This window comes from Aythya fuligula, chromosome 1 (assembly GCF_009819795.1).
Source record: "Aythya fuligula isolate bAytFul2 chromosome 1, bAytFul2.pri, whole genome shotgun sequence".
NCBI lineage: Eukaryota > Metazoa > Chordata > Aves > Anseriformes > Anatidae > Aythya > Aythya fuligula.
The window spans coordinates 37,516,701-37,541,817 of record NC_045559.1 but is presented as its reverse complement, the minus strand read 5'-3'; the positions used below and the strand labels follow the sequence as shown (position 1 = coordinate 37,541,817).

The 25,117-nt window shown below is 38.8% G+C and overlaps 1 protein-coding gene across 2 annotated transcripts; it reads left to right on the top strand.

Moving 5' to 3' along the window:
- Positions 1 to 866: 866 nt before the first annotated feature.
- MDM1 (Mdm1 nuclear protein) lies at positions 867 to 24,785 on the top strand. 2 transcript variants are annotated; one of them, XM_032207183.1, is made up of 15 exons: positions 867 to 921; positions 1,320 to 1,425; positions 3,818 to 4,176; positions 4,610 to 4,744; positions 6,786 to 6,929; positions 8,976 to 9,109; positions 11,054 to 11,153; positions 15,316 to 15,354; positions 15,738 to 15,913; positions 17,190 to 17,468; positions 19,156 to 19,301; positions 19,429 to 19,559; positions 19,966 to 20,224; positions 21,233 to 21,301; positions 23,529 to 24,785. In XM_032207183.1, exons 1-15 carry the CDS (start codon positions 904 to 906, stop codon positions 23,636 to 23,638), a joined length of 2,205 nt encoding a protein of 734 aa, XP_032063074.1. In that variant the 5' UTR covers positions 867 to 903; the 3' UTR covers positions 23,639 to 24,785. The 2 variants fall into 2 exon arrangements, with proteins under 2 accessions (XP_032063074.1, XP_032063068.1); XM_032207177.1 differs by having other exon boundaries at positions 6,786 to 6,941.
- Positions 24,786 to 25,117: the final 332 nt, after the last annotated feature.

The window sequence follows — 25,117 nt, the reverse complement described above, 5'->3', positions numbered from 1 at the left end:
ATACTGAAATTATGTTTGGCTTGGTTTCCATACATATCAAAGAAGAAGGATTCCTGGCAAACCTGGAATCTATGTTGAAAGACTTGCCAGCTGGATTTTCATATTCTATAAGAAGTTTAGCATTATTTTAGAAAACGTAAACTAGACCTGCCTGAAAACAAACCACTGTAATAACAAAACAAACCAGTTGATTTGGGGGAACCTAATGGTTTCAAGGGTAATCGATCAGTAACTTCTAACAGAATGGTTGTCTTGACATTTGTTAACAAAGAGGTGCGTAAAGAGATGGCAAAGCCCTTGCTCAAGCAGCTTAGGCTGTGCTGGAAAACAGCAACAGGCTGCACCCAGCAGTCAGAGGGAGAGCCAGCAGCCAAGGGCAGAGGGAGTACAGACTGCCTAAGGCATTTTGCTTAATATTTCTGTTTTATTTTTTAAAATCTTTTCTTCTTGTTAATTCAACGTAGCCAAAGAGAGGGTGTCGGCGGGAGACCAGCAGCGGGCAGCCAGCCGGAGGAGGACGTGGCCCTGAAGATGGATTAGGGTCTGAGGGCGGGCGGTGCGCCGGGAGGGCGGCTGAGGCGAAGGACCTTATTTTTCCGCCACCAGAAGCCCTCGGCAGCCTCTGCCAGAGCTCCCGGGGCCAAACCAGCAGCAGCAAAACGACGCCGTGCCGCTTTCGGGGCTCGGTGGGCAGCGCACAGGGACTCCGTGAGGCGCGGGGCCAACATGGCCCCCCCGGGCAGCGCCCTGAGGGGAGGGAGGCGGTGGCCGCCCGGCCCCGGGCCATGGCGCTCCCCGCCCCCGTGCTGCAGCCGCCGCGCAGGCGCCCGGTGAAGGGGGCCGGCGGCTCTGCCGGGGCAGCGGCGGCGGTGGAGGCCGGGGGCCGGCACCCAGCGCTCCGCCATGCCCGTGCGCTTCAGGGTGAGGCGGAGAGGGAGTCCCGGGGGCGGCCGGGGGCGGCGGTGGGGGGCCCGGCCCGGGAGAGGGGGAGCCTTGTGCTGAGGGAAAGCGGCCCCAAACGGCAGAAGGAGCGCCGTGGTGGGCGTGGAAGAGGTTGTTTAAAGCGTGATTTTGTATGCTTTTTGTGTGCGTGACGCTATTCCACGCTTATTTATTTATTTATTTTTTCTTCCTCATGCAGTTCGGAGGGTAGTTTTTTGTCTCTGTGGGGTTTGGCTTGGGACGTGGAGAGCAGCCTCCTACTTTCAGTGCTTCGTGCAGGCGTCTTGTGAGGTGTTTCCTCGCAGATCGCGTCCCCACAGGTGCTAGAAGCACGGCAGGCAGCACTCCCTTGACAGACACCTCTCTGTTTGCTGCAGGGCTTGAGCGAATATAAGAGAAACTTCAGGTGGAAAACCCCAGAGTTGTGTAGCCCAGACCAAGAGCAGAAATCCCAGTGGGCAGGACTTCGGTCGGATCAGCTAGGTAAGCATCCCCAAAACTGCCCCTCGATTGCAAAACCCAGCACCACCTGAGTCAGCCCTGGCCAAAATCAGCCTTACCTGCCGTGGGTCTTGAGAGGTTCGCTGTGGTGGGGTGTGTGACCACAGCAAACCAGTAATGTTGGTAGCTTGGACTCTTTACACAATTGAACGTGTATTCCCAGTTACCATTTGTAGGAATGCATGTTTGAATGCCATATTCCTTCAGGCTACACTGAAACTTTCTTCTAATGTTAGTTCTATTTATACAAAACCTGAAAAATGTGGTTTCTGTTGTGCAGCATAAGCTAAATCCCAAACGTGAAGCACAGGTGCAGTGTTAACCCATACAGAGCGAGTCGATGGATGCATTGGTTTACCTGTGGTGTATAGAAACACTAAGTAAAACTTTGTATTAAGAAAAGACTAATTTGATCAAAGTCTAATACAAAGTAAAATTGTTAAGAAGAGTTATCAGGGCAGTTGGGTGGGACAAACAAAAAAGACGGACATTAAATGCGATTTAGTGTTATAGATGTTATCATGACAGGGAAATGTGGGATTGGAAAGCAGGAGAGAAAGGAAATAGCATCTGGATTGGAAGACCTATAGGGAGTTGAGGAATAGGAGCAAGCTGTAGAGTGATGACAACTGTCAGTGCTTTGAAAAGGAGCAGTAAAACAATATGAATTATTGTAGTGGCACAAAGCAGATTAACAAAGTTGTGCAATTCAGTGCAATTGCACTGCACCGTCTGTGTAATTGGAGTCCAATATATTCATTAGACAATACAATAAGTGATCTCTATTATGGCCTAGTAATTAAGAACCAACTGTTGGGAGTATGGTTTGTTTTCGTCTGAGATTCTAGACATTTCAGTAAATAATTTAATCTTGCCACAGATTTTACTTGTATATTACCACTTTCTTCGTTACTTCAAGATACGTCTTTCTTTAACCTTGCTTTCCTTGCACATGCCTGGAGGTGTGAGTACCTGTATTTAAGAGAGTAACTTCCACAAATTCTGAAACATGGGCATATCCACACATATTAATCTCTTTTGAAAATTGTGAGCTATGCATTGCCTCCTCTCACGTGTAGGATGGTGAAACTTCATACAACAAATATTATAAGACTTGCAATAAAGTCATGAGTTAGCAGTACAGCAATTTCTCCTTTTCACATTGTAGCTGTGATTTTGTGTGTGCTTGGTGTAGTTTTCCTACATTTTTGTATTCATTTGCACTCACACATATTTTGTGGCCATTTAACAGCGTGCATCTTTGAATGTCACTCTTGACACCTTGTAGGACTTTGTCATCTGTGCAGTTCGCTGTTGTTAATGCACTTACTGTTCTTCCTGTTGAAATGCACAATTGACAGTTTTAAGAATGACTTGGAATACTGGCAGAAAAAGTTAAGAGGTGCTCTGAGTTCTTTCCTGTTACTTTTCCAGTGTCTCTCCACTGGAATTATTTCCTAATACCTGTATATACAGTTGGGCATACAGACATTCTGTATAGATCTTTCACTGAAGTTTATATCTATTTTTTTTTCTTGCGACAGGAGTTTCTTTCTCCTAGAAATTGTTTCTTTCAGCCAGTTATAGGCCTTCAATTATTTTTCCATCACATATGCACACTTAATGTTTGGATTGTGGTTTTCCAATTTAACTGCGTTCAGCCTTGTCTTAAAATGGTGGGGTAATTCTATTTTCATCTGCATGTGTAAGTGTCAGCAATTTTTAAAAATAACTTTATACCTTGTTTTGTTAGGAGGTCTCTTTAGAATTTTGGAATTTATTTCATGGTTGCACTATAAAGAGTTACCAGCTATCTGAGAAAATAGGCTCTTCAAGATACTTCAAAGTGGAAGTCAGTTCAGGTATCTCTTCTTTAATGGCCCACAGTTGTATTAGGGGTCTGTCATGGTCCATGCACAGTAAATGAGAACCTGTCTAGCAAGGTAAATAGCGCACATGTAATTCGAAGTGCTCATGATATTCTTTATCACTATAGGCTGGTTATTCTTTACCTGCGTTAACAGCATTCTCTTCACTGGCTCTGTTAATTTTGTTGTTGTTTTCCTTTTCCCAGAATCAACTTGCAAAAGATTGTTCTGTGGCCATGTTTTCTTTACAGGGTTTTATCCAACATGGTCCTGGAGCATGGTGTTGCTGTCCCTCTTGCGTGGAAAGGAAAGGCATTTGCAGATGTGAAAGAATTGTGTGGTTGTGCCCATAACTAATAGGTTGTCATTGCTCAAAGATAGTAGAATATTTTTTGTCTAACAGTCTGTTGTATTACAAGCTTTCGGTTTCTTCTCGTAGTAGAGTGTTATTATGTATTCAGGATAAAGTTTTAGTTCAACCTTGTATGTCCTTTTTTTTTTTTTAGGAATCACAAGGGAACCAAACTTCATTTCCAAGAGAAGGGTACCATACCATAATCCACAAATTTCAAAGTCCTTTGAGTGGACAGCAGATTGTGATTTAGATGACCCACTTGAAACTGAGGCTCTTAAGACTGCAGAGTTGCACGCAGACCGTAATAATGATGTGAATCAGGAAAAAATTGAAACACCGGAAGGACCAAGGCTCCCCCCAAAAGTTCGGTCACATTCTGCAGATTCTAGAGTTGAAACTGCTGCTGCCCTTCCAGAAAACAATATGAAGAGATCACCAACTGTAGCTCCACCAAATAAAAACGAAGCATTTGTGTCTTCAAAAAAGGAATCAGAAAAAATGGATAATGGGGTAAGGGAAGATTATTTGTTAATTGACTGGTATAAAAATTGCTAATCTGATATTTACAGAAACTTAGCACACATACATCACCTCTGTTGTCTAGCTTTCCTTGGTTCTGTATTTTGATGTTGTTGTACGTTGTAGCTTTTCTGGTGGGAGAACAGTACTTTTGAGACCAGCCTTTGGTTCCATGTAGGTCGATACAAATTTTCCCCTTCACATGCCATCTTTATGGATCTCACTTAAACGACGATTTAGCCAGTGATTTATAGACTTCTGGGGGTTGTTTGCTATTATGAGAAAATGTACTTTGCTTTCACAGAATTCCTATAACAAAAAGAACCAAAATTGTTTTGAAGATGTGCGTTGAAAGATTTTTGACCTCCAAAACATTGTAGGGGAGGAAACAAATGGTGCTAATTTTTTGTTTGTTTGTTGTCAGCTTCACAGAGTCCTTCAGAGGAAAGCAGGCATGAATATTCCACGTTTAAATACTTTCCCCAGAAATTCTGAATATCAAAGCCAATTTGTTTGGAAGAGTCCTCATGAAAAGTCCCCAATACTTGCAGCTGAAGAGGTAACTTTCAAAAAGTTTCAAAAAGTAAATGAATAATTTCTTTTATGTCTAAGGAAAATTTCTTAATTTTCAAGATTTTCTTTTTTTTTTTTCTTTTTCATAAACTGACATGCTATTACATATATTTTTTTTTTCTTCTAGTATAAAGAAAGTGCAGGATAATTAGATGCGTTTCCCTGTGATTCTTCATTGTAGTCAAGTCTAATCACTTGATCTCCTCCACCCTGGTTTTATTCAGTTCTTTCTAACAGGACCATTTTCTTTAATTTGCATTAATTTTATCTGAGGAGCTCAAAGGTCCTATTCAGTACTGCCCTTTATTTTCATAATTGTTATGTTGTCTTGTATATAGCTGATCAACAGAGGAATGTTCAGGTGTTTATTGTAATAACATGTCTTGCCACTGAAATCAAGCAGGTTTCAGTATTTATTTTCAGGGTCTTTTATGTGCTACCATGTTTTCTTACTCTCAGTCTCCATCTCTGTGCACATAAAATTCTAGGCCCTAAAGTGCATCTCTGTAGTTTGTCAGCTGTGTTTTTTCTTTCATGAGAACTGCTTATATGTCAGAGTGGAATTTCCTGATGTTAAGACACTCCTGTGGGATTTTGATGCATTTTAGGAGTTTTTGGACTTCATAGTATTGGAAATGCTGCTAATCAGATCTGGAAGAATAATTGTGCTTGCGAGACTGCTTTGTGTTTTCAATATATTGTTACTGAGGTTGGAACAAAGGAGACCCACTCTGTCTTTTGGTCCTTTTACAGTATAGGCTTTTCTGCAGAATTTGGAATTTTAAACTTTGCTGTAAAAGAGAGCTTTTGTTTTGTCTTGTTTGTTCACTAGGGGCATACGCATTAATGGGATTACTACAGATGATGCTATCTCTTTTGCTATCTGCAGGTAGCAGATTTGTTCCCTAATGGCTTTCAGAGGTGATAGCAGTTAATAACTAGGGTCAATCACTATAAACCTGGTCCTGTATTTTTCTTGTTGCACTGCCGAGCAGGTGGATGTACTTTGAGATACCAGTTTCCCAGCAGTCCCTTGTGCAAGGAGAACTCACTGAAAAGTGTGACAGTAGCATAGAAATCAAAGGACCATTTCAGGAAGAGGCCTGTCCCTGTCACCTTACAGAAAATTTCATATGGAATTCCATTTGATACTATTAGAAATCAGTTTGGTTTCTGAACATAACTGTTCGCAGTTTCTAAGCTTAAGCTTAAGAAGCCTCTTAAGCTTCTAAGCTTAAGAATTCCATGATAAAAATGAAAGATATTAGAAATATTTTACTTCTGATTCTTATTGATATGCTTGAGAACGTACCTGAATACTGAGCAATGACAATACCTGTCCCTTGAAGAAATGCAGTGAAAATGACCAAGTTACCCAAGTTAGGTTGTAAGTCTCACCTAAACTCACATAACAAAGCTGAGGAAAACGTATGCCACATGTGACATATGGCCTGGTCTTCAACTCTCAACACCCCATGAGGAAATGATACCAGATCACATATTAGGTAAATTCTGTACCTTGGCTTATAATGCAGTAGCGAGTGGAAAATGGTTAGATCAAATTACCAAGCCCTAAGCACTGAGTTAGAAAATAGAGAACAGTCGTCTGTTGTTTCTTAAGCACAGGACTCCTAGAGAAGTTTTATGGCATCTGTTTTAAAAATAAATAAATCCTACATGTAAGCCTGAAGCTGAACTGCAGCATTCCCCACTGTCTTCCCTAATAATAATAATAATAATAATAATAATAATAATAATAAACCAAACAACTTTGATAGTGAACTTCAGTAAGAACAGCATTTGAACACAGGTTCATCTGTGCCTGAATTGGTCTCCTTCAAATGTATTTTTTTGAAAGTAAGTTTCTTTTCAATTTGTCCTAGATGTTAATTAGCCTGCACATACTGTATTTTTATGCATAACCGGCTCTCTGTTGGTATGTTGAATTGGTTAACTGATTTTGAAAATTTAGCCTTAAGGTAAGCAAATCACCATACTATTTTTTCATCTCTTTTCCTTACCTAAAGGTTATTTGCAATATGAGTAAATCCATACCTCCGTTCAAATCTCCTGCAATTACTTCTGAAACAGAACATGAGAGAAATTTCAAAGGTTCTCCTCCTGCTAAGAGCCCACAAGAGAGATGCTGTTCAGAAGAGAAAGAATTTCTGGTTTGTGAACAAGTAAATATTTCCCTAAATGAAAGGCACTAAGTATGCGTTAATAGTTTTGATTGTTCTTTTCAATAATGTGGGTGTGAGGTTTTCTAAAAGCTTGTTTTAGTTACATTTTATAGCTGTTATTAATGACACTGGACTGGACTCAGTACTTGTTTTGCTGTAAAAGACTGAAAATAGCACTGTATGGCTTTATTTGCTCTTTGTGGTTTCTGCAGTGCATTTGTTCAGTTTACAAAGTCATTCCACATGTTTTTTTCCTGAACTGTCACCTTAATTTGATTATAAGCTTTCAAGTTCTTTTTTGAGTTCTTAGTTTGAGTTTCATTCTTTTTTTTTCTTTTTTTTCTTTTTTTTTTTTTTTTCATGTAAACATTTTTAGTGATTGGAATAGTTTCTGAAATCTAAGTCTCCAGTTTATGCTCCCATTGCTAGCAGTGCAGTTTATTAGGGTGCAGGACAACTGGATGGGAAGGCTTGTGCTTCTACTACTGTTTAGGCCTGGAATTTTTTAGGTAAGTCAGGTAGCGTGTGAATTAAAAACAAAGAAATCACGCTGTCACAGTTGGAACTGACTTTGAGACAATATTTTTTTTAGAAAAGAGATATGGAGAAAGGGTTATCGTTGATTTACCTGTACCTTGAAAGGTAAATGCAGGACATTGTATAGCCCATGTAAGTTCTGTTGCCCAGAGCAAAATGCCTTTTACAAAAGTCATTCAGCTGTGTGAGGCCTTGCATTTCCTTGTCTTGCTGTTGGCTTGGACAGACGTTGGTGGAATTGTAGTAAATGTGGTTGTAGTTTTACCAAATGCATTTAATAACAAGGAATTACTTCAGACTAAGACCTTCTGAAAATAGGAGAGAGCAATTTAGATTGCATGACATTTTGCAAGGTGGAAAGATGAATTTCTTATAGCAAGGTGCTGAGAGTAGCATTGTCTAAATGTCTGGTAGCTAACCTTCCTTCAGGTAGAAGGACCACGTGTGAGTCGCTTCAATGCCCATCTCTGTTTCTTCATAAACAGAAACAGCCATTGTAAGACAGTATGTTCCCTAGAACTGACATTGAGCAAAATGCATCCTTAACGTGGAGTGCCTGTGGCTCGGTTTAAGCTGTTGATACTTTAGAGGTTCTTAAAGACGATTGTTGACTTGGAGGCTTTATGATTTAGAACCTAGACCTGCCTGGTGTTTTAAGTCTCATTTGAGACTGACAAACATTATGGCCCTTCCTGCCTCTTCTAGCAAATGTGAAGAAAGCCTAAAAGTCACGAGGCTTTCAGGAAGTGTTTCTTTGTTTCTTATATCAGAAATTCATGTTATGTTTTCCCATGAGAACTAATAAGGAAAGGAAAAGAAGGCATGAGAAGGGAATTTTTGGTGAAAGTGTTCAAAATGCTTTTTTTCTATACCCACATACGTTCTCTGAATTTCTGTAAAGAAACATTTGGGAGTTTGTGTGTGCTATTTTTCTTGCTTTACAGTCTTGTTTTCTTGAATTTGAACAATTTCTGTAAAGGTCTCCAGCAGAAACAGAAATAATGTTTGAGATTTCCAAGAAGATGAAATAAACTGGAAAAAAAATGTTAGATGTGGAAGCTGAGCAAGTCAATCTGACCCTTTCAAAACCAAAAGGACAGCAAATTAAAAAATCACATTTTGGTTTATTATAAATTGGTTTATATTGCTTTACTATAAGGCTAACAGTATTTATTTTAATTATAAATTCCAGAAATACACATGTTGAGTCTGGTTAGAATGCACAGGTATGGTACTCTTTTGTTACTTCTTTTTTGTGTTAAATTCATTTTGTGAAGTGTACGGAATAGATCATCTAACTAAGTGAATGTTGCACTTGGAATTGTAGCTTTGGCATTTTGCTGGTTGACTTTTGCATTAACAAAATGTAATATGTTAAGTATGCAAAGCAGCTAACATTTTAAACTTAACTTTTTGCAAAAGTTTGATGTCAAAAGGAACATGAGGGTTTTCAGTTTGTTAGCTAATACGGTATTTTTAAAATTTTCTTTGCCTTAGAGGAAGAGGGAAGAACCACTTCACAAGCCAGCAGAAGATGCATCAAAACGAGGGAAAGCAGAGCAGAAACATCCTAAACAAAAAAATAAGCAGCATATTAATCAAAAACCCCTCTCTTTACGTACAAATCGTGGGTATGTATAAAATGGGAAAACCTAGCTGAGGAAATACCTGTACAGCTGCCTATTTAGAATGGTTTATGATGGCCTTTATCTGTATGATCCTAGAGTCACAAGAGCAACTGTGATGTCTGTATGACCCAGCACTTAGTCTGAGCTTCCTGTGGGGACATCTAAACCTGATGTTAATTTGTATCCCTTTCTCCAGGAAGTGGAAGCTTTGTAAACACACTGGTTCAGATGAACCTCCTGATGCAATAACATTATTATTAATAAATTAAAAAGGATTGAAATTAAATCGATGCAGTGCTGCTACTAAACTCTCACAGAGTGCTTTGGAAGTTGTAGTCACCTTTCAAACTGCTTTCCTATGCTTGTTCAACATGTCTTAAAGCTGTGTTGATTGTACTTGATGTCTTGTTTTTCTAGACCATACAAGACAAAAGGGAAATAAAAAAAAATATTATAGGGCAGTATAGGGTAATCTGACAAACATTGAAATAAAATGACGTTGTATGTTACTGAGAGAGAGCCAAATATCTTCTCCTGCCGCATGCCTACATTGTAGAAACTGAACTCATGTTTCCATTTTCCACACATCTGAGATAAGTCAGAGAAATAAAAGCCCAGAATAGAAGTAAGGTTAAAAATGGCTAAATCTATTCCATCTCTGCTGTCTTCACGCTTCGTATATCTCCAAGTGATTGCTTTCCTTCACATGGCTTTCTGTCAGTGTTAAGGTATTAGATTGAAGATGGGAGAGGAGACTTACCAAGGCCTGAATGCTTTCAGATATTGGCAGATAATGACAAAATCATCTCCCCAAATACTATGAAATAAAACTGCTTTATGAAAAAGTGAGCGGATGTAAGGTAGTTGAAGCCTTTAAATCTTTAGATTTTATAGTTCCTTGATGTCATAGATTGTAGTCATTTTTTCAGTGTAAAATTCTGTGTAAAATTCTTGATTGTCCTTAAATTGGTAGAAAACAGATTTCTGCCTCTTATGCCTTCAGTATGGTAGCACAAACAAAAGTTTCCAAAAGTCATTGTGCAAATAATTGTGAAAATGTGCAGAGCAAAAGTTGTCAGTAAGTAGACAGGACTTGCACAGCCTGCATTGCGTGGCCTGCTTTTGCAACAGAATGACAGACTGAGGCACAGTAGTGATGTGTTTTTGAGCTAATCCATTAGTTTTGCAAGTAAAACTGAAAAAGATCTGAGCCTTAAAAAAGGAGCCATATGGAAAGAAGTTCTGAATATAACAGTTTTTTTTTTTTTCACCCTGATACTTTTTGTTTTAAAAGATATGTTGTATTCTCTGACTTTGGGCTTCTATGATCTACTTCTGAAGGACTGAAAAAGTATATTTATTTTAATATATTAAATATCAGGTGAAAAAAAATAGCAATGCTCTAAAGCAAAGAAAAAACAAAACAAAACCCACACAACTGTTTAGATTTAAGCTAATACAGCCACAGTTCAGTGTGTAAAGGGCTTGTAGTATTGCTTATTGCCTGCTTTAGGTTGGGTTATGCTAATTTTTCTGTTTACATTTGCGTGGCTGAAGGGAAAATGAATCTGTCTTTAAGAGTACCGAGTGCTTTTGAAGATCAAAGACAGTAGGCCATAGTTAGATGAATTATTACTGAACATTGTTCTACTTGTCAGATGTTTCTGCCCCCAAGATCCCACCCCAGCCACATGCAGAACATATTGCCTTTACAGCGGAGCTCATGGAAAGAAACATCTTGGGCGCCTTAGTGCCAGACCAGGCAATTTTACTTAAATGCACCTTCATATCTTAGTCCTGGAATTTAAGTGCAAGAATACTTTTTATTGGTAATATAAATTTAAAAATGTTCTTAAAGAGTCTCCTGGGTATCAAGCTTTATTCTTTCTGTTTTTTTTTTTTTTTTTTTTTCCTCCCCCCCCCACATCCTCATTCTTGATATCTTAGGAAGATGAACACTGAGTATAGGTCAAAATTTTTGTCTCCAGCCCAGTATTTCTACAAAGATGGAGCTTGGTCTCGTATTAGGAGTAAAGTTCCCAATCAGGTGAGTATTCTTTAAAAAAAAAAAATATCTGAAACCTGAGTATGCTTTGTATTAACATTTTTTACATGCAAAAAACTTTGAATTGTTATCTTCATAAAATACAGTTTTGAGATCGCAGTGCTAACAAAGGTGACTACGAAGAAGATTAAGGTCTGGCAAGCCAGTATAATATGTAGTAAGAAAAAGTAAGATGCAGTGTGATTTTAAAAATAAATTAATTAATGTGACATGGAAAGTAAGGGAGGAACTTTGTTTCCCTTACAAATCAGAATTGTCCAGAACAGCGTCTTTTCAACCAGTTAATTGTAGTGTTGGATGTTCAGCCCAGTTTTAAAATGTAGAAGTTTCAAGGGAATAACAAGGAAAGGCCAACACATGTACCAGCCTAGGTCAGTCTGACAGTCAGACTCGGTGTGTTAGCCTGCCAACATAAATCCATTCAAAGCAGTCAGCTGCGTTCAGTCGCATACACTGTAAGATTCAGAATTTCTCTGTCCAATTTTAGCAAACCTAAGTATTTTCTTGTAGTTTATTTAGCAACCACTATCAGTGTTATACCCCATAGGAACTCGTTTGAGAACTCTGAAAATACTCAGCAGCTTCAGGAACGTAGTATTCTGTAGTGATTATTGAGGAGGGTTCCCTGAATTACCCAAGTACATCAAAACCTTCAGCAGTGTGCTACAAAACTGCCAGAGGTAGTTCTGCAGCAGTCAGATTTCACTGAAGTGGCCTAGGCTTCTCTCATGTGATGGAGGGAGCCTTCCTGAGACACTGAGTGCTGCTAAATACATGGTAGGTGCTTGGCAAATGAAAGTTGTCTCCTTGGTCAAGACCAAGCTGCTGTGGAAGGCAGAACTGGAGGGGTTGACTAGGGATTGGGCTTTGAGCTTCAGCAAATAGTTCTATGTTTTCTTACTGGATCTAAAATGTCATTCTATTCTTCTTAGGTAAAAAGAAATTTATATTGAATATAGGTAAGAATGAGAAATACGTCTCAAAGTTTAAATTATATTGTAGTTCGTGATGACTCAAATTATTGTATCCATCATCAGATAATCTGTTCTGCAAAAACTGTCTGCTGAGGAGGTTAGGGGACTAAAAATGTGCAGTATTTTCTTTTTGATAAATACTGATGTATGTATTTGATTTACACTAACTATTCCTAAGGCTGTAGAATGATCTAAGCTACTGCTTGCAGCCTGACTGCAAGTCTACAGAATGTTTCTGTGGAATATCACCTCATTTGTCTGGCATCTAAGGCTTTTGTCCGGAGACTGGATGTTGTGTCAGAAGCATTCAAAACTGCAGCAGGCGGCAGTCCAGAGCAGCGTCTGCTTCAACAGTGGCTGCCAAGCAGGCAAGTAGAGGGACAGGGACGCATTGCCATGGAGTGTGTTTTGTTTGCTACACGGCCAGCTGAGAGGAGTCTCTGCAGTACAATCAAGGGAAGGAATGAGGAGACTGCAGGTGGAGGGCGGGCGTTCAGCTTTACCAGGCAGGATCCTTTTTAGGATGTGTTTGGGAGAAGCTGGAAGTAAATACCTCTGGAGTTTAATTGGAGTGCACAAGAAATTGCCACGCGGTAGATAGGTGGTTTGGATGGGTCTGACTCGTGTGGAGGTTTTGTTGCTGACGAGGGATTTGCAGAGGAAACCTGATAAAAAGTCACTTCATGAAGAATTCAACAAAGAATTATTAGGATATTTAGGACCTTCTAAGTGAAGGAGTTGTGCCAGGTAGCTAGAAGAGCCAATTTTAAGACAATAATAACAAATGTTTTATTGACTATAAATATGCTTATATGACATGCACGGTTTTGAATATATCTATGTTAGATCTTAGTATGACTTCATACAGAAGAGGTTTTTACAATTGGAGTTCCCTGACTTTCTCCTCTGTTAGACTTGGAATCACATGCCTGTGAGAGTATCAAACTAATTTGTCTAATAGACAAAGAAAACGATTTAGCTTGTGCAAATGTGTTAGTGTGATTTTCTGTGTATTTTTTTTTAAGTTGTTAGTGTCTTGTTAGTATTTCCTTATAAATCTTACAGAATTATGACTCTTAAAATTAAGTTTTTGTGGGCGTAGTCCAAGTTTAAAGCTTGAAATTTTTCCAGTCTTCTCTTCTGGATAGGTTGGAAGGAAACCAAGGTTAATTAAATTAATTCTTAAAACCTCAGGTAGTATAAGAAAAAAAAAACAACAGCAACCTTATCTTTTGCTAGGCTTTATTTTTTTTCTGAGTTCATTAATATTTGTGTTCTAATGAATAAGAATCCAGTATGTCTGAATTAGCAGAACTGAATAAAATGTTTCATTCACAGTTGAGACCTAAGAAAGAATTTAGCCATTTGAGAAATACATTACTGCAGATTAATAAAGGGATGTAAAACTTGGAAAAAGCATCAAGCAGTTTCACTTGTAAAGCAACAAAGGTATTTTGGCCATTCACAATTTCCTTACCAGTTTCTCTACAGTCCTTTTGGTTTGTAAATGATTCCCTACCTGTTCCCCTGCTAATAATGCACTGACACGACTGCTCTGCAGAGCTGTATCTAACTGCTGCCTCTGGCTGCTCTTTGAGACTCCCCCCTGCTGAGGGTGCCCACAGAACATCTCTCTTTAGTGTAAGTGATTAGATGATGAACTCTGACTGCTCCAGTCGGGTTTCCCCCTTAGTTGAGACGATGCGTAGACAGCTTTGGGTCTAAAATGGACCTTCTGAAATTCTGAGCCCAACAGCAAAGATTGTAAGAGAGTCCTGGTCTGACCTTTGCTGTAGTGATTACTGCTAGACTGCTACCTAAAATACGTATCATTAAGGTTTTCTTTTGAGCAGTAGAATGAAAAGACCTCTTTGAATTACGCTTTTGAAAAATTAATGCGGACAATTCATAATCACAGCAGGACTCTTTGGGGCCTGTGTCCTGCTGAGATAATGCTGCCTGCTGAGTCACTGAAGGAGACGCTTGTCCTTTGTACTTCTTCACAATTCACTGGAGACATAGTATTCTTCCTCCCCCTGCAGCATCCTGTTGCTCTGGGTTTATATTCCTTCTGTTGTGGCTATCATAATTAATTTTTCATTCTTCTTAAAGTGAATAATCCAGTAAATCACTCGCACCTCAAACTTTAAACTCTCCTCTTAAAATGACAAGCGTATATTTTTAACGGGCTATTCTTTGGAAGTTTAGTGGGGCAACTTATGGGGTATTAGCTGGTGTAGGCTAAGTGGATTTCTATCTGCTGCATCTGTGTGCTTTTAGTGGGATTTGTGGAATTTGGCCCACTTATCCCTGTTCCTTACAGGAAGAACTATGTTAAGCCTATTGTGAAATAAATAACAATAATAATAGTAACGTAAAAATGTACTAAGGGTAGTGTCAGTATTGCTTTTTTGCTCTTTGACAAAGTGCTTATTTCCTCTGAACCATTTTTTAGTGAGACAGGATAACAGGATACATACAAACATATCAAGAACTTACTTTTAATCATTTGAAAAATAAAAGTTTTGTTGTTGCTTTTTAGTCATGTGCTTTAAATTGTGTTTGTGTGAAAGACACAAGGCGGTGAGTATTGCAACACTTTTAGCCATAAAAATGGCAGTGCTAAATCAGCAGCATAACATCTAAAGAGAGGGTTTGCAATGCTTATTTTTGAAACTAAAACTGACATTTTAGCAGTTTTGCGTCTCATTCTTACAGTTAGTGATAGCCTAGAAGGAATGATTTTGATATTATGACTTACACAAAATAGCACTAAGCGATCTCATGTAGTCATCAGCTCCTTGCTGAGATAAAATCAGTGTAGCAATAGACAGGAGCAGTGCTCACAAACTATTAACTCAGTAGTACACTTGCATACAGATCTGTCGACTAGAAATACTCTGAAATTAATGTGTACTGATTGAATTTTGGAGTGTTAAGGCTTAGAAATCTAAATTAATTTCCTTAACCTTGACAAAAATTGTCAAAATACCAGTGTTGATGTGTTCGTGTTACAACTTGTTACTGAATCTCAGGGAGGCAGCATAGAGCTGTATTGGCAGGTTTTCAGTCTTTAGTTACTTACTTAGACTGTAATAAAGTTAGAACAGTGATACAGCGTTGGGAGGAGATTAAGAAATGTAAAAATAATTCTGTATTCCTCTTCTTAGGCATCTCAAAACCCCCTAAATTCCATGTGGTATATGGAGGTTGGTTGCATCTAAGTTCTTGTGTTAATGCTTGGAGCATTCTGCTGTGCCTAAACCCTGATGAAAAAAATAGAATCCAACACTAAACTTATTCATAGCTGCTGCATAACTTTTTGTGCTCATTGAATAAGTAATTGATAATTTTGCTTTGGCTTAATGGCTGGAACATGCTTACTAAATGTAAACTTGTTATTTTTGCTTTCCTTTTTTTTTTTTTTTTTTTTTTGCACTTACTGTAGCATGCAATATTTGTGCTGTGGGTGGCCCTGTTATGAGTAACTTGCCTTTCTCCCTTAGCAGCCATTAGCAAATGCAAGTACTTTGTAGTAGTATATAAGGGAACTTTAAAGAGATGTGCAACTTAACGAAACTTTGATGTGCAGGTGAGAGAACTTCGAGCAAGAGCAAAGGCTTACAGACAGCGAATAGAGGGAACACACTTCTCCCGATACCATCTCAACCAGATCCTGTCTGATAATAACAGTCTTTGGGATGTGTCCTCCAGTTCCAGTTCAGAAGAAGGCATCAGCAATGACATTAGAGCACTAGATCTTGCTGGGTAAGACAGGCATTCCTGCATGTTATTCTGCAGTTCTGAAACAGAGCAAAATGCTGAATATTGGCTTAGCATAGCTTTAAGATCTTTGATGTTTGACTATAAATTCTCTGGAACAGATGTAGGCATTTACCATTTCACAGATGTATCAGTTGATTTGTTCTCTGAGTTAAAATGAGACATTGTCAAATCTTCTGAAAGAAGAGAAATGCTTCTCCGTTATAGTTATCCACAAATGTATATTTAGTGTGACAACGTTAATTTCATCAAGGATGGGAGAATTTATCACTGAGTCATACTGAAGTAATATTCCTCTGCATTGGAATGATGTGAAATATATTCTGCCTGCTTGGAATTCATCCATGTTCTTGTCAGGATTAATTAGTAACCCAGTGGTTGAGTCTTAGACACTGCTTACTTCTGAGATGAAGATTTAGGGTCTGGCATGGTGTGCATCCATTTTTTCCTTCCTTAGAGTGCCATCAGAATTGGCAGATATTTAATATTTTGCTAGGAAAATTCAGAAATAGTGTTTTAGTGAAATGCACAGACATATTCAAAAGAAGAGGGAAGAAAAGTCATCTGTGTCTTTGCTGGGATCTGATGTTTGAAAACAAAATCTTGGATGCTTCTGTGTATGCTCCACTTAGATTGCTGTTTCTGTGGTGTGGGGAGATCCATGCATTTGTATGACTGTCTCTGTTGTAAGGGTTGAGGGATGACTCAATAAAACTGTATTTATTACAGTGATGTCAAGTATGGGGTGGTAATTTGGGGGATTTGTTAGCTTATTTTTTTTGCCCGTGAGATACAGACCCTCTTACTGATCTTATTTCTGTGCCCTGCGTTGATTTCTGTGAGCAACTGAGAGTTTAAGACTTTGAAAAGTTGTGCCAAGAAAGTAGTTTCCTAAACTGCTTGGCTTTCAAAATTGTGCCATCAGACAGTTCCTACACATGGAATTAGGTAGTTATTTTTTGAGAACGTCTGATAATCCAAATTGTTGTTTTATATTTCAAAATACAGAGCTAATTTTACAGTCCATTTCTGGAAATAGAAGTTCAAAAAGAGTTTTTACAGAACCTAGTTTGAAAATGGCTTGTGCTTAAACATCAGTTAAAGTTGCAATGGGAGTTTAATCATACATCATGTTAACTGTACCACTTAATATCTGAGCTGTACTTTTGATGAAGGACTGAAGCTAATGAGCACGCTCTATATAGGCACACGTATTTCATGCAAATCGATGGTAAGAGATGCTGCTTTCTTTGTTGCCTAGTGTTTCTGAAAAAGAGACTGCACCAAGGCCAAAAATGCTGCAGGAGCCTGACGCCAGAGAAGAGTCACACGAGAATGGCCCTGAGAAAAAAGACATGTCAAATGCTTCAACTGTTCCAGTCAAAAGGCGTTTAGTCTGGGGTGAGCAAGAAGCTACTGAGGAAAAGGAGAATCAGCAATCAACAGAAGAGGAAGAAAAAGAAAATGAAAAAGCTGCAGTTGTGGTGCAGAATTTAGAAGAAAACAATAAGGAAAACAATGAAGATAACAAAGTTGAAGGGTAAAACTGAACATGTTTGTCATATATTTAATTTTTTCCTCTAACATCTCAGAAATTGTATGTTAACTAGTTTTTGTTCTTATAAGAGTATAATTTAGTGTGTCTACTTTTGTTTTTTAATCGTACAACAAGGAGTAAGAAATTTCAAGACATTGAGCTGGTTGATAGAAGAATACTGGCTTTCTAGCTTGTCAGGCTGAAGCTGTAATATCAATAGAAGCATGACAAACTATAATGCATTTTTCCAGAAACTTTAAAAATTGTGGTATAGGCCTATCAGAACAGGCTGTTCATTGCACAGCAGCAAAGTACAGTGAAAATTAAAGCTCACAATTTGCTTCAGGTTGATAGTATAGGATTGATAAGATTCAAAGGACAGAATCCATGCTAATCTTGTTCTTAAGTGCCTGTTTTTCTGAATAAAACTCATGGGCAGAGATAGAGGACTTGGGAGAAAAAAAAATTTACTAGCATCCAGTAATCACCAGTGATTATGTTAATGAGCCCAGGTGGGAAAAAAGTGTGGGGATATTCAGAACCATGTGAATTGTACAGTGCATAGCACTGTGTTTGGCAGTTGAAAGATCCATGTTATATCTACTTACTGAAGTCTCTGGCTTTTTACTGTGCAACTTTTGCAGGCTTTTTTGGTAGAACAGTATTTTAGTTTGGTATATATTTAAAGCTGAATAACTCTGGCCCTTGTTACCATACTATCTAAGCATTTTGTATTCCCTATTGTGTTTTATCTTTGGTGTCACCCCACAAATATAAGGTAAGGAAAGGTAATGATCTCCTTTGGGGATTATATCCTGTATGCAAAACCAGGCAAGGAAAGGTTGAGATGCTAGACCCAGACAGAAATGAAACGCAGGCCTCAACATTCAAAACTGTCACCTGAAAACTTCAAGTTTCTAAGATTCTAGAGATGATGCAGCTCATTGATGTTTCTTGGATTGACATCGAAGATTCTCTGTTATCTTGCAATGTGGTTGTGTGCGCACTGAGACCTGCTCTAGGTGTGGCCATGCAGCTTAAAAACTGCATGCTATCCAAGCCTGCTTGAGAGCTAGAAACGAGGCACTCCTTGCCTAGAGGTCCTCAGAGCGTGTCTAGCATGGTAGTAGGATCAGGTTCCTCACACAGTGTGGGCATGCTGCCACCCTATTTTGCGATGCATCTGGAGGAAGAAGACAGAAGTGGTAGTGCTGATTTATATAATAACCTGGGGGCTGGAGTGGTTGCATAAATGTGGGATACTTGGTTTCGGTTCCACCACATTGACTGAAAAGAGACAAACCCACATTCCCACCTCCGAGGTGACTATTGGCAACGTCAGGTTCAAAGTTATGCTGGGCGAGGACTTTTTCCAGCCCTCAGGTTGAGTCTGTGCTACTGTGCTGCAAAGCATTCAAGGTTTATTGGGACAGAGGGAGTCTGAATTTGTAGCTTCAAACTGTTTATGTATTTTATCCAGTGACGTTACAAAAAAAAATTACAGAAACCGAGACATAGGGGCTGGAGTTCAGGATTTGCTGTTGCAAACAGGTGTTGTAGCTACAGGCTGTTGGTATTTTATGGCCCTCACTGACTTACCTTCATTGTAGGGATGTGTTAGAAATCAAAAGTTTGAATGCAAGATGCCTGAGTCCTTAGCTAACCTGGTAATCATTTCTCATTTTTGCAGTGAGAATGCCTTACTGCCGAATTCTGCAGCTGTGTCAGATTCTTCTTCTGTATCCTCAGAGCCAGGCGGCAGACTTCCTACTCCAAAGCTGAGAGCACTTGGTAGAGCACAGAGGACTCATCATGATCTCACTACCCCTGCTGTTGGTAAAAAGACTTTTAAATGCAAAAATGTATTTCAAGAACTAAAGAAAAAAAAAAGACATGTATGAATTAATTCAGTAAGCTTTTTTTTATGGTAATAATTTATTTTTCATTTTCTCCACTACAATAGGAGGTGCAGTTCTAGTGTCTCCTCCTAAACTCAGGTCTTCATCTTCACAGCCGAGAGTGCGAGGTTTAGGAACAGACCCTTCTTCAGCTAAGCAAAGTATAAGAGAAGCTACAAAAAAAAGGTCCTTCCGGGTAAGTAAGTAAGGGAACTTAGCTTTTTGCATTTCAGGAAAATGCTTTTAAAGTAATTTGAGTACTTTACTCGATAATTCTTTTTCTTGTGTGATATTTTATCCTAAAGTTATCAGCATCTGTGACTAAAAGGGATGATATCTGAATAAATATGTATTTTTTTATCAAGTAAAAGAGAGAGATTAGATGAGCTCCATTTTGGCTTTTTCTGCTACATGTATGTTTTTTAAAACAAAAACACAAGTTGCAATAAGGAGCCCTTAATTTTTTTCCTATTAAAAACATTTGTTGTATACATGAGGGTCTGTACTTGAAGGCTGGTGTGCGTATACTTAAAACAGTATATATGAACTGCTTTTTTTTGTTGTTGCTTTTCTCCCTCCCCACCTTCCACCTTCTGTTTTAGCCTGATGTGGAAATGAAAGCTGTTTCACTCCTTACCTCTCCACCTGCTGGGCTGGGAACTCTGGATCCTCTGCCGCTTAGGCAGGATCGGTGGCCTCCTAACGCTGTTTCTGATAAGCGAGTTTCTCATAACTCAGCACATGAAGAGCATTCCTCTGTACCTCCTCTGCTGAAGTCAGCCAGAAGCTGCCCTGTGTCTTGTTGGAGTCCCTCTCCCCGTATTCAGGGAACTCTCAAGGATCCTGAATTCCAGCATAATGGTGGGTTTTGCTTATTAACTGGCTGTGTTAGTGTCAGGGGATGGAAATGGTTACCTTGCAGTATTCTGGCCTTAATGACCATAAAGAATGTGGTGTTTGCAAATGGAAGCTTTTCTACCATGGCTTGCTGAGAGGGTGTGCACAGCTGTCCACCCTGGTTTCAGATTCCACCAACATCATTGTGTTCTAGTGGTCCGTTGTGTAATTTTTCTATGTTAATTTCAATAAGTACTTACTCATTATGAGAATAATTTGGTTTAGCATGAACAGTTGTTACGTTTAATCTTGAGGCCACAACTGGTATGTATATGTGGAGTGATGTGTAACTGGACCTCTAAAACATGGTATTATTTTGCAGAAGTTGTGGATTTCTGAGAAATAAGCTCCTTAAATAGTTCTGCAGAACATGGAAACAAAAAATAATTAAAAAAACCATAAAGATTTAGTGGATATTGAGAAAAGACACTGAAGTTGTTTTTTTGGTTTTGTTTTTTGTTTTAATTCCCTGTGAAATTTTTTTTTCGAGGAGGAATTTGTGCTGGAGCATTTCAAGAGATTTTTGACAACTGTTAAGGGCACTGAGGGCATAAATCTGATAATGAAGAATCCCTCACTGCTTAGTCAAAATAAAGTTTATGTACTTGCATTGCCATTCCAGAAAGGCTTTCAATAGCTGCCCAAAATGATCCCACAATTTTTGGTTCTTGCGTTATAATTGTTAGGTAATAATAAGGTAATAATTTCGTTTGAGAAAGGAGCAAGTACTGCACAGGTTAAGAGGATTAGTGAAATCCAGAGAATCTCATTGGAAAGAAGTTAGAATTGGTGCTGTGTTCTAGCTCAGCATCAGCTTAGGGTAAAGGAGTCACATGGAGTTCTTGGCATGTTTAGTTTGAAAGACTCGTGTTGATGGAAATAATGCAACATTTTAAAATGTTGTACAATTAAATATTATGCTTTGTCTCTTTTGAAATGATTCCAAAATGTGCTTTGACTTTTTTCTCTTAGGAAACATTGGGAATCCAAAACTGAGATCTTTCCAGTTACCCCTTCAGGAAAGAAACTATAACGATGAAGGTATTTCTCATCACAAAATATTCCTGTATATCATATGTGTGTTATCTAGATTAATTTTTTACTTTTGCAGTCAAAACTGATACTGGTTTATGCGTTTGCATGAATAACTACCCCACTATTTGTTTTATCAAAAGAAACTAAAAATGTTCACCCCGGTAATGTGAAGTAGGAATATGAAGGAATATTCCAGAATAAATAAACCATTAAATGCAGCTGAAAATTAACCAGCCCATTGTGGTTCAGTATGTTTAATATAGCTTACTCAACTCCATACCTAAAATCATTTCCTCCCCACAAATTTTTTTAAGCCTTTGTGTTGGTAGCAACAGAAGCAAACTGCAAAATGATCACAGCTCAGGTTGCAGCTTCAGTAATTATGGATGCAACTTAGAAGGTACCACGTATCTTCAGATAAAGATTTTGCTTGAGTGTTCACCACCAGATACGTAGCATAAAATGTTTCCTCTGACTTCAATTTTCAACCTGCTCCTCTGCTACGTGTGCTAGGGAGCAGAGGCATCCTGTTATTCTGATTTCTGTTTTGGCTTTTTCTTCCATTTACTGTAAATTTACTTGGGGGGAGCAGCCAGTGCGTGCATGGGCCACCAGTGTGTCTTCTTGGCCCTTTTGTGGGCAGCCACAAAAAAAACTCTTCTGGTCGTGTGAGTCAACCAAAGGCACTGTAGCCTCATTAGGTTTGGGCTGATACACATCATTTCTTAGCTTGACGTATAGGGTTGACCTTGGTGTGGTGCTGTGCAACTTGCAATCCCTTGTGTTTGGTTCAGATTAGAGTATGGGCAGCGTGAGGTTGTATCTGACAGCGGTTTATTTATAGATATACCCCAGAATAACCAAAGCCCTTTCTGGTACCCCTTATGCTTGTTGGCTCCTTGGTTTTAACCAAGGTTCAGACTGATTCTCTATTTCACTCATTGCAGTTGGCTGGAAAATGTGTGGGCTGTGCAGATGGCTCAGCCAAGCATCTGTGTATCTACGTAAACCATGCAAAATCCTATAGTACTCTGCAGCTTCCCACAAGCTTGCAGCTCTCAGATGAAGTGCAGTAATTGCTGTTTCTTTTTCTTTCTTTTTACTATGAGCTGAGTGATGGTGTATGAGCTTTCAGAAACAGGTGCAACGTGCCAGCTCACAGATATTTCGTTAGCCCATAGTTGTTCACGTGCATACAAAACTGGGAGTTACTCCAAGGACACGTCTGATTACACAAGTGCAGTTAGCAGCTTTCTCATACGTGGGAATACAGTTGTTATGCACAGCGTGTGAGTCTGGTGTGAGCTGTTTGGATCACTGCATTTCAGGGATGTAGAAATGCTGCTGAATAGATGGTTGAAACACTGACAAAGTACAGGTCAGGTAGAATGTAGATGCAGAATCTTCGTTGTTTTGGTGGTAGGGGGCCTGGAAAGCAGTGACATATATACATATTTTTAATCCATTGCAGAAGAATGGGTGTGATTTTTCATAGAAAGCATCTTGACAGGGCTGTAGCAACATGTTAATAATGATGTTGCAGAAGTAAAACATTGTGTTTCACTAGAGAAGCAGCATCCAGGCTGTTTAATTTTCAAAGTTCTGTTGGGTGTGAAGTGGATCCTATATTCAAAAAGAAGACCTTTCAGAAGTACATTTATAAAGTGTGCTTGTTGCTGTTGTGTTAAACTTCCTGTTTTGTTCAGAAGATACATTTCTTTTAACAGCTTGTGGCACACTAACTGCTTTTGGCACAAAAGAGCTCTTTTGGCAGCATAGGTTGTGATATTTTAGTTGTGGCATTCAAAGGTTGTCCTGTTTGCTTGAAGTGGTTTGCTTTCATGAATGTTTTTGTCAGAGTCTAGTCTCTACACAGGAGCAATTTCTGAGGTCCCTGACAGGAGAGTAAATGTAAAGACGACTTGGAGAATCAGGCAGTACTTTCAAAATTCCCCAGGTGACAGTGGGGATCTCATTCTTGAGTTTAGGTGCTGGGCATGTAGCTCTCTTAAGCTTTACATGGTCTCATAGTAGCTTTCTAGTGAAATTCTTCTCCTGTGTGTAAGTTACCAAGTAATAGAATCAAAGTATATTGTGATACTATTTTATTATCTACCCTTATAGAGGGTATAAAAATACCTGTACTTTCCAAGTCTGCCATGAACGTGACTGTGTTTTAAATGCAAATTTAATCTTTGTGTTTATTTTTTTTCCTTGTTGCTTTCCCCAACAGATGACAGGCTGTCTCAGATTTCTGCTCGCTCGGCAGCATCTAGCTCACTTGCATCTCAGATACTGGAACGAGCTCAGAAGAGGAAGGAGGACTTCTGGGGCAAGACATAGGCTCTCCCACCTGTTTTATAGAAACTGTAAAAATATTTATTTTTATAGGTTATAGTGTAAGTTTTTAAAAATGATGATTGTAGGTGCCATGTAGCATCCTTTCACTTGTCACTACTATGGCTCAACTTTAGGACTTGCCATCCCAATTTAAAATTTTGACATTTAAACCAGTGTTGAAAATATAGGTCCTTCATATTTGAGAATTATGTTACACAGCCATGTTTCTTTTGTTCTTTGTTTTGTTTTTAATAGCGCCTCTTGAAACCCAGACAATTACTATACCCAGTAACCTGTGTATTACTTTTCAGGGTATCCTGCTGCAGTCTGGCAGTATGATGTGGGACAGTATTCAGGGGGAGTAATATCATTCACCAAACATCTCAGTTGCTTGATTTTAACCAGGTATTTTAAAAGCAACTGTGGTGTATTTGATTCTGTTACTGTATGAAGTGTGAGTTGCAACACAGCACTATCGCAAAACTTGTTGCTTTTGCTACTTATAGCCTGTTACCAAAAAGCTCTTATTACTTCTTAGGGAAGCTAGGACGGAACATACAAGAGTTTCAGAAAAGGGCATTAAGCTTCAGGGTTTGTTGATTGCCCACAGTTTTTTGGCCAGGATGACTGTTAAAGATCAACGTGTACAGTTCTGCAGCTTGTCAGATGTAGTGAAATGTTTTGTGGGCAAGACCCATATTTAGTGTTAATGTCAACTTACCTAGAAAAAGCAACCTTAGCCACTTTAAACAATGGTCTTTCCCACCCCTCTTCAACCTCAGGTACTTAGGGGTAGTTGATATCTTAGAATAAAAGAAGAATGTTTTCTTGACTTTGACATTTTAATTACCTCTTTCTAGTTGCGTGTTTATGGGAGACTTGACTACTGTTACGGTTGTCACAGCAAAAAATATTTGTGATTTATGCTGACAGCCTGATTTCTCTTTGCAACTGATGCAAACAAATTAACATGAAATAGAAGAAGTAGATGGCTAGCAGCCAACTCTTACGGTGGTTTGTTTCTTCTCACGCGGCTTCAAGTTTTAATAATATTTAATGTGGAAATTTTGTACTAGAACAGTTTGAATTTTGTACACATTTGTATGCATTCTGATTTTGTACACAATTACGTCTGTGTAATACTTAAAATAAAAAAAGGTCAAGTTGGCTTTGTTTCTATTCAAGTTATGCCAGATGAACTGGTAGAGTCTATTATGTTGACACTTCTTTGTTTAGTAGAACAGCTGTTCAGCTGGAACATCGATGGACTTTTGAAAGACAAGACCTCAGAACAAGTCTTTAGAAAGAATAACTTAGTAAAGCTATGCAGATATGTTGATACTTGGAGTCCTGAGCAGATGGGTGCTACACAAGCTGAAAGGCTGCAGTGCCCAAAAGGATAGTCCCCAACAAATGAGGTGTTGATACACAAAATGAACGGTATCCAGCACTGATCATGATGGAAACCAGTGTCCACTTCCA

Coding starts and splice junctions, on each gene's coding strand:
- MDM1 (XM_032207177.1), top strand. Junction 15,914..17,189: donor AGAGCACTAGATCTTGCTGG/GTAAGACAGGCA, acceptor TTTGTTGCCTAG/TGTTTCTGAAAAAGAGACTG. Junction 19,302..19,428: donor TCTCACTACCCCTGCTGTTG/GTAAAAAGACTT, acceptor CCACTACAATAG/GAGGTGCAGTTCTAGTGTCT.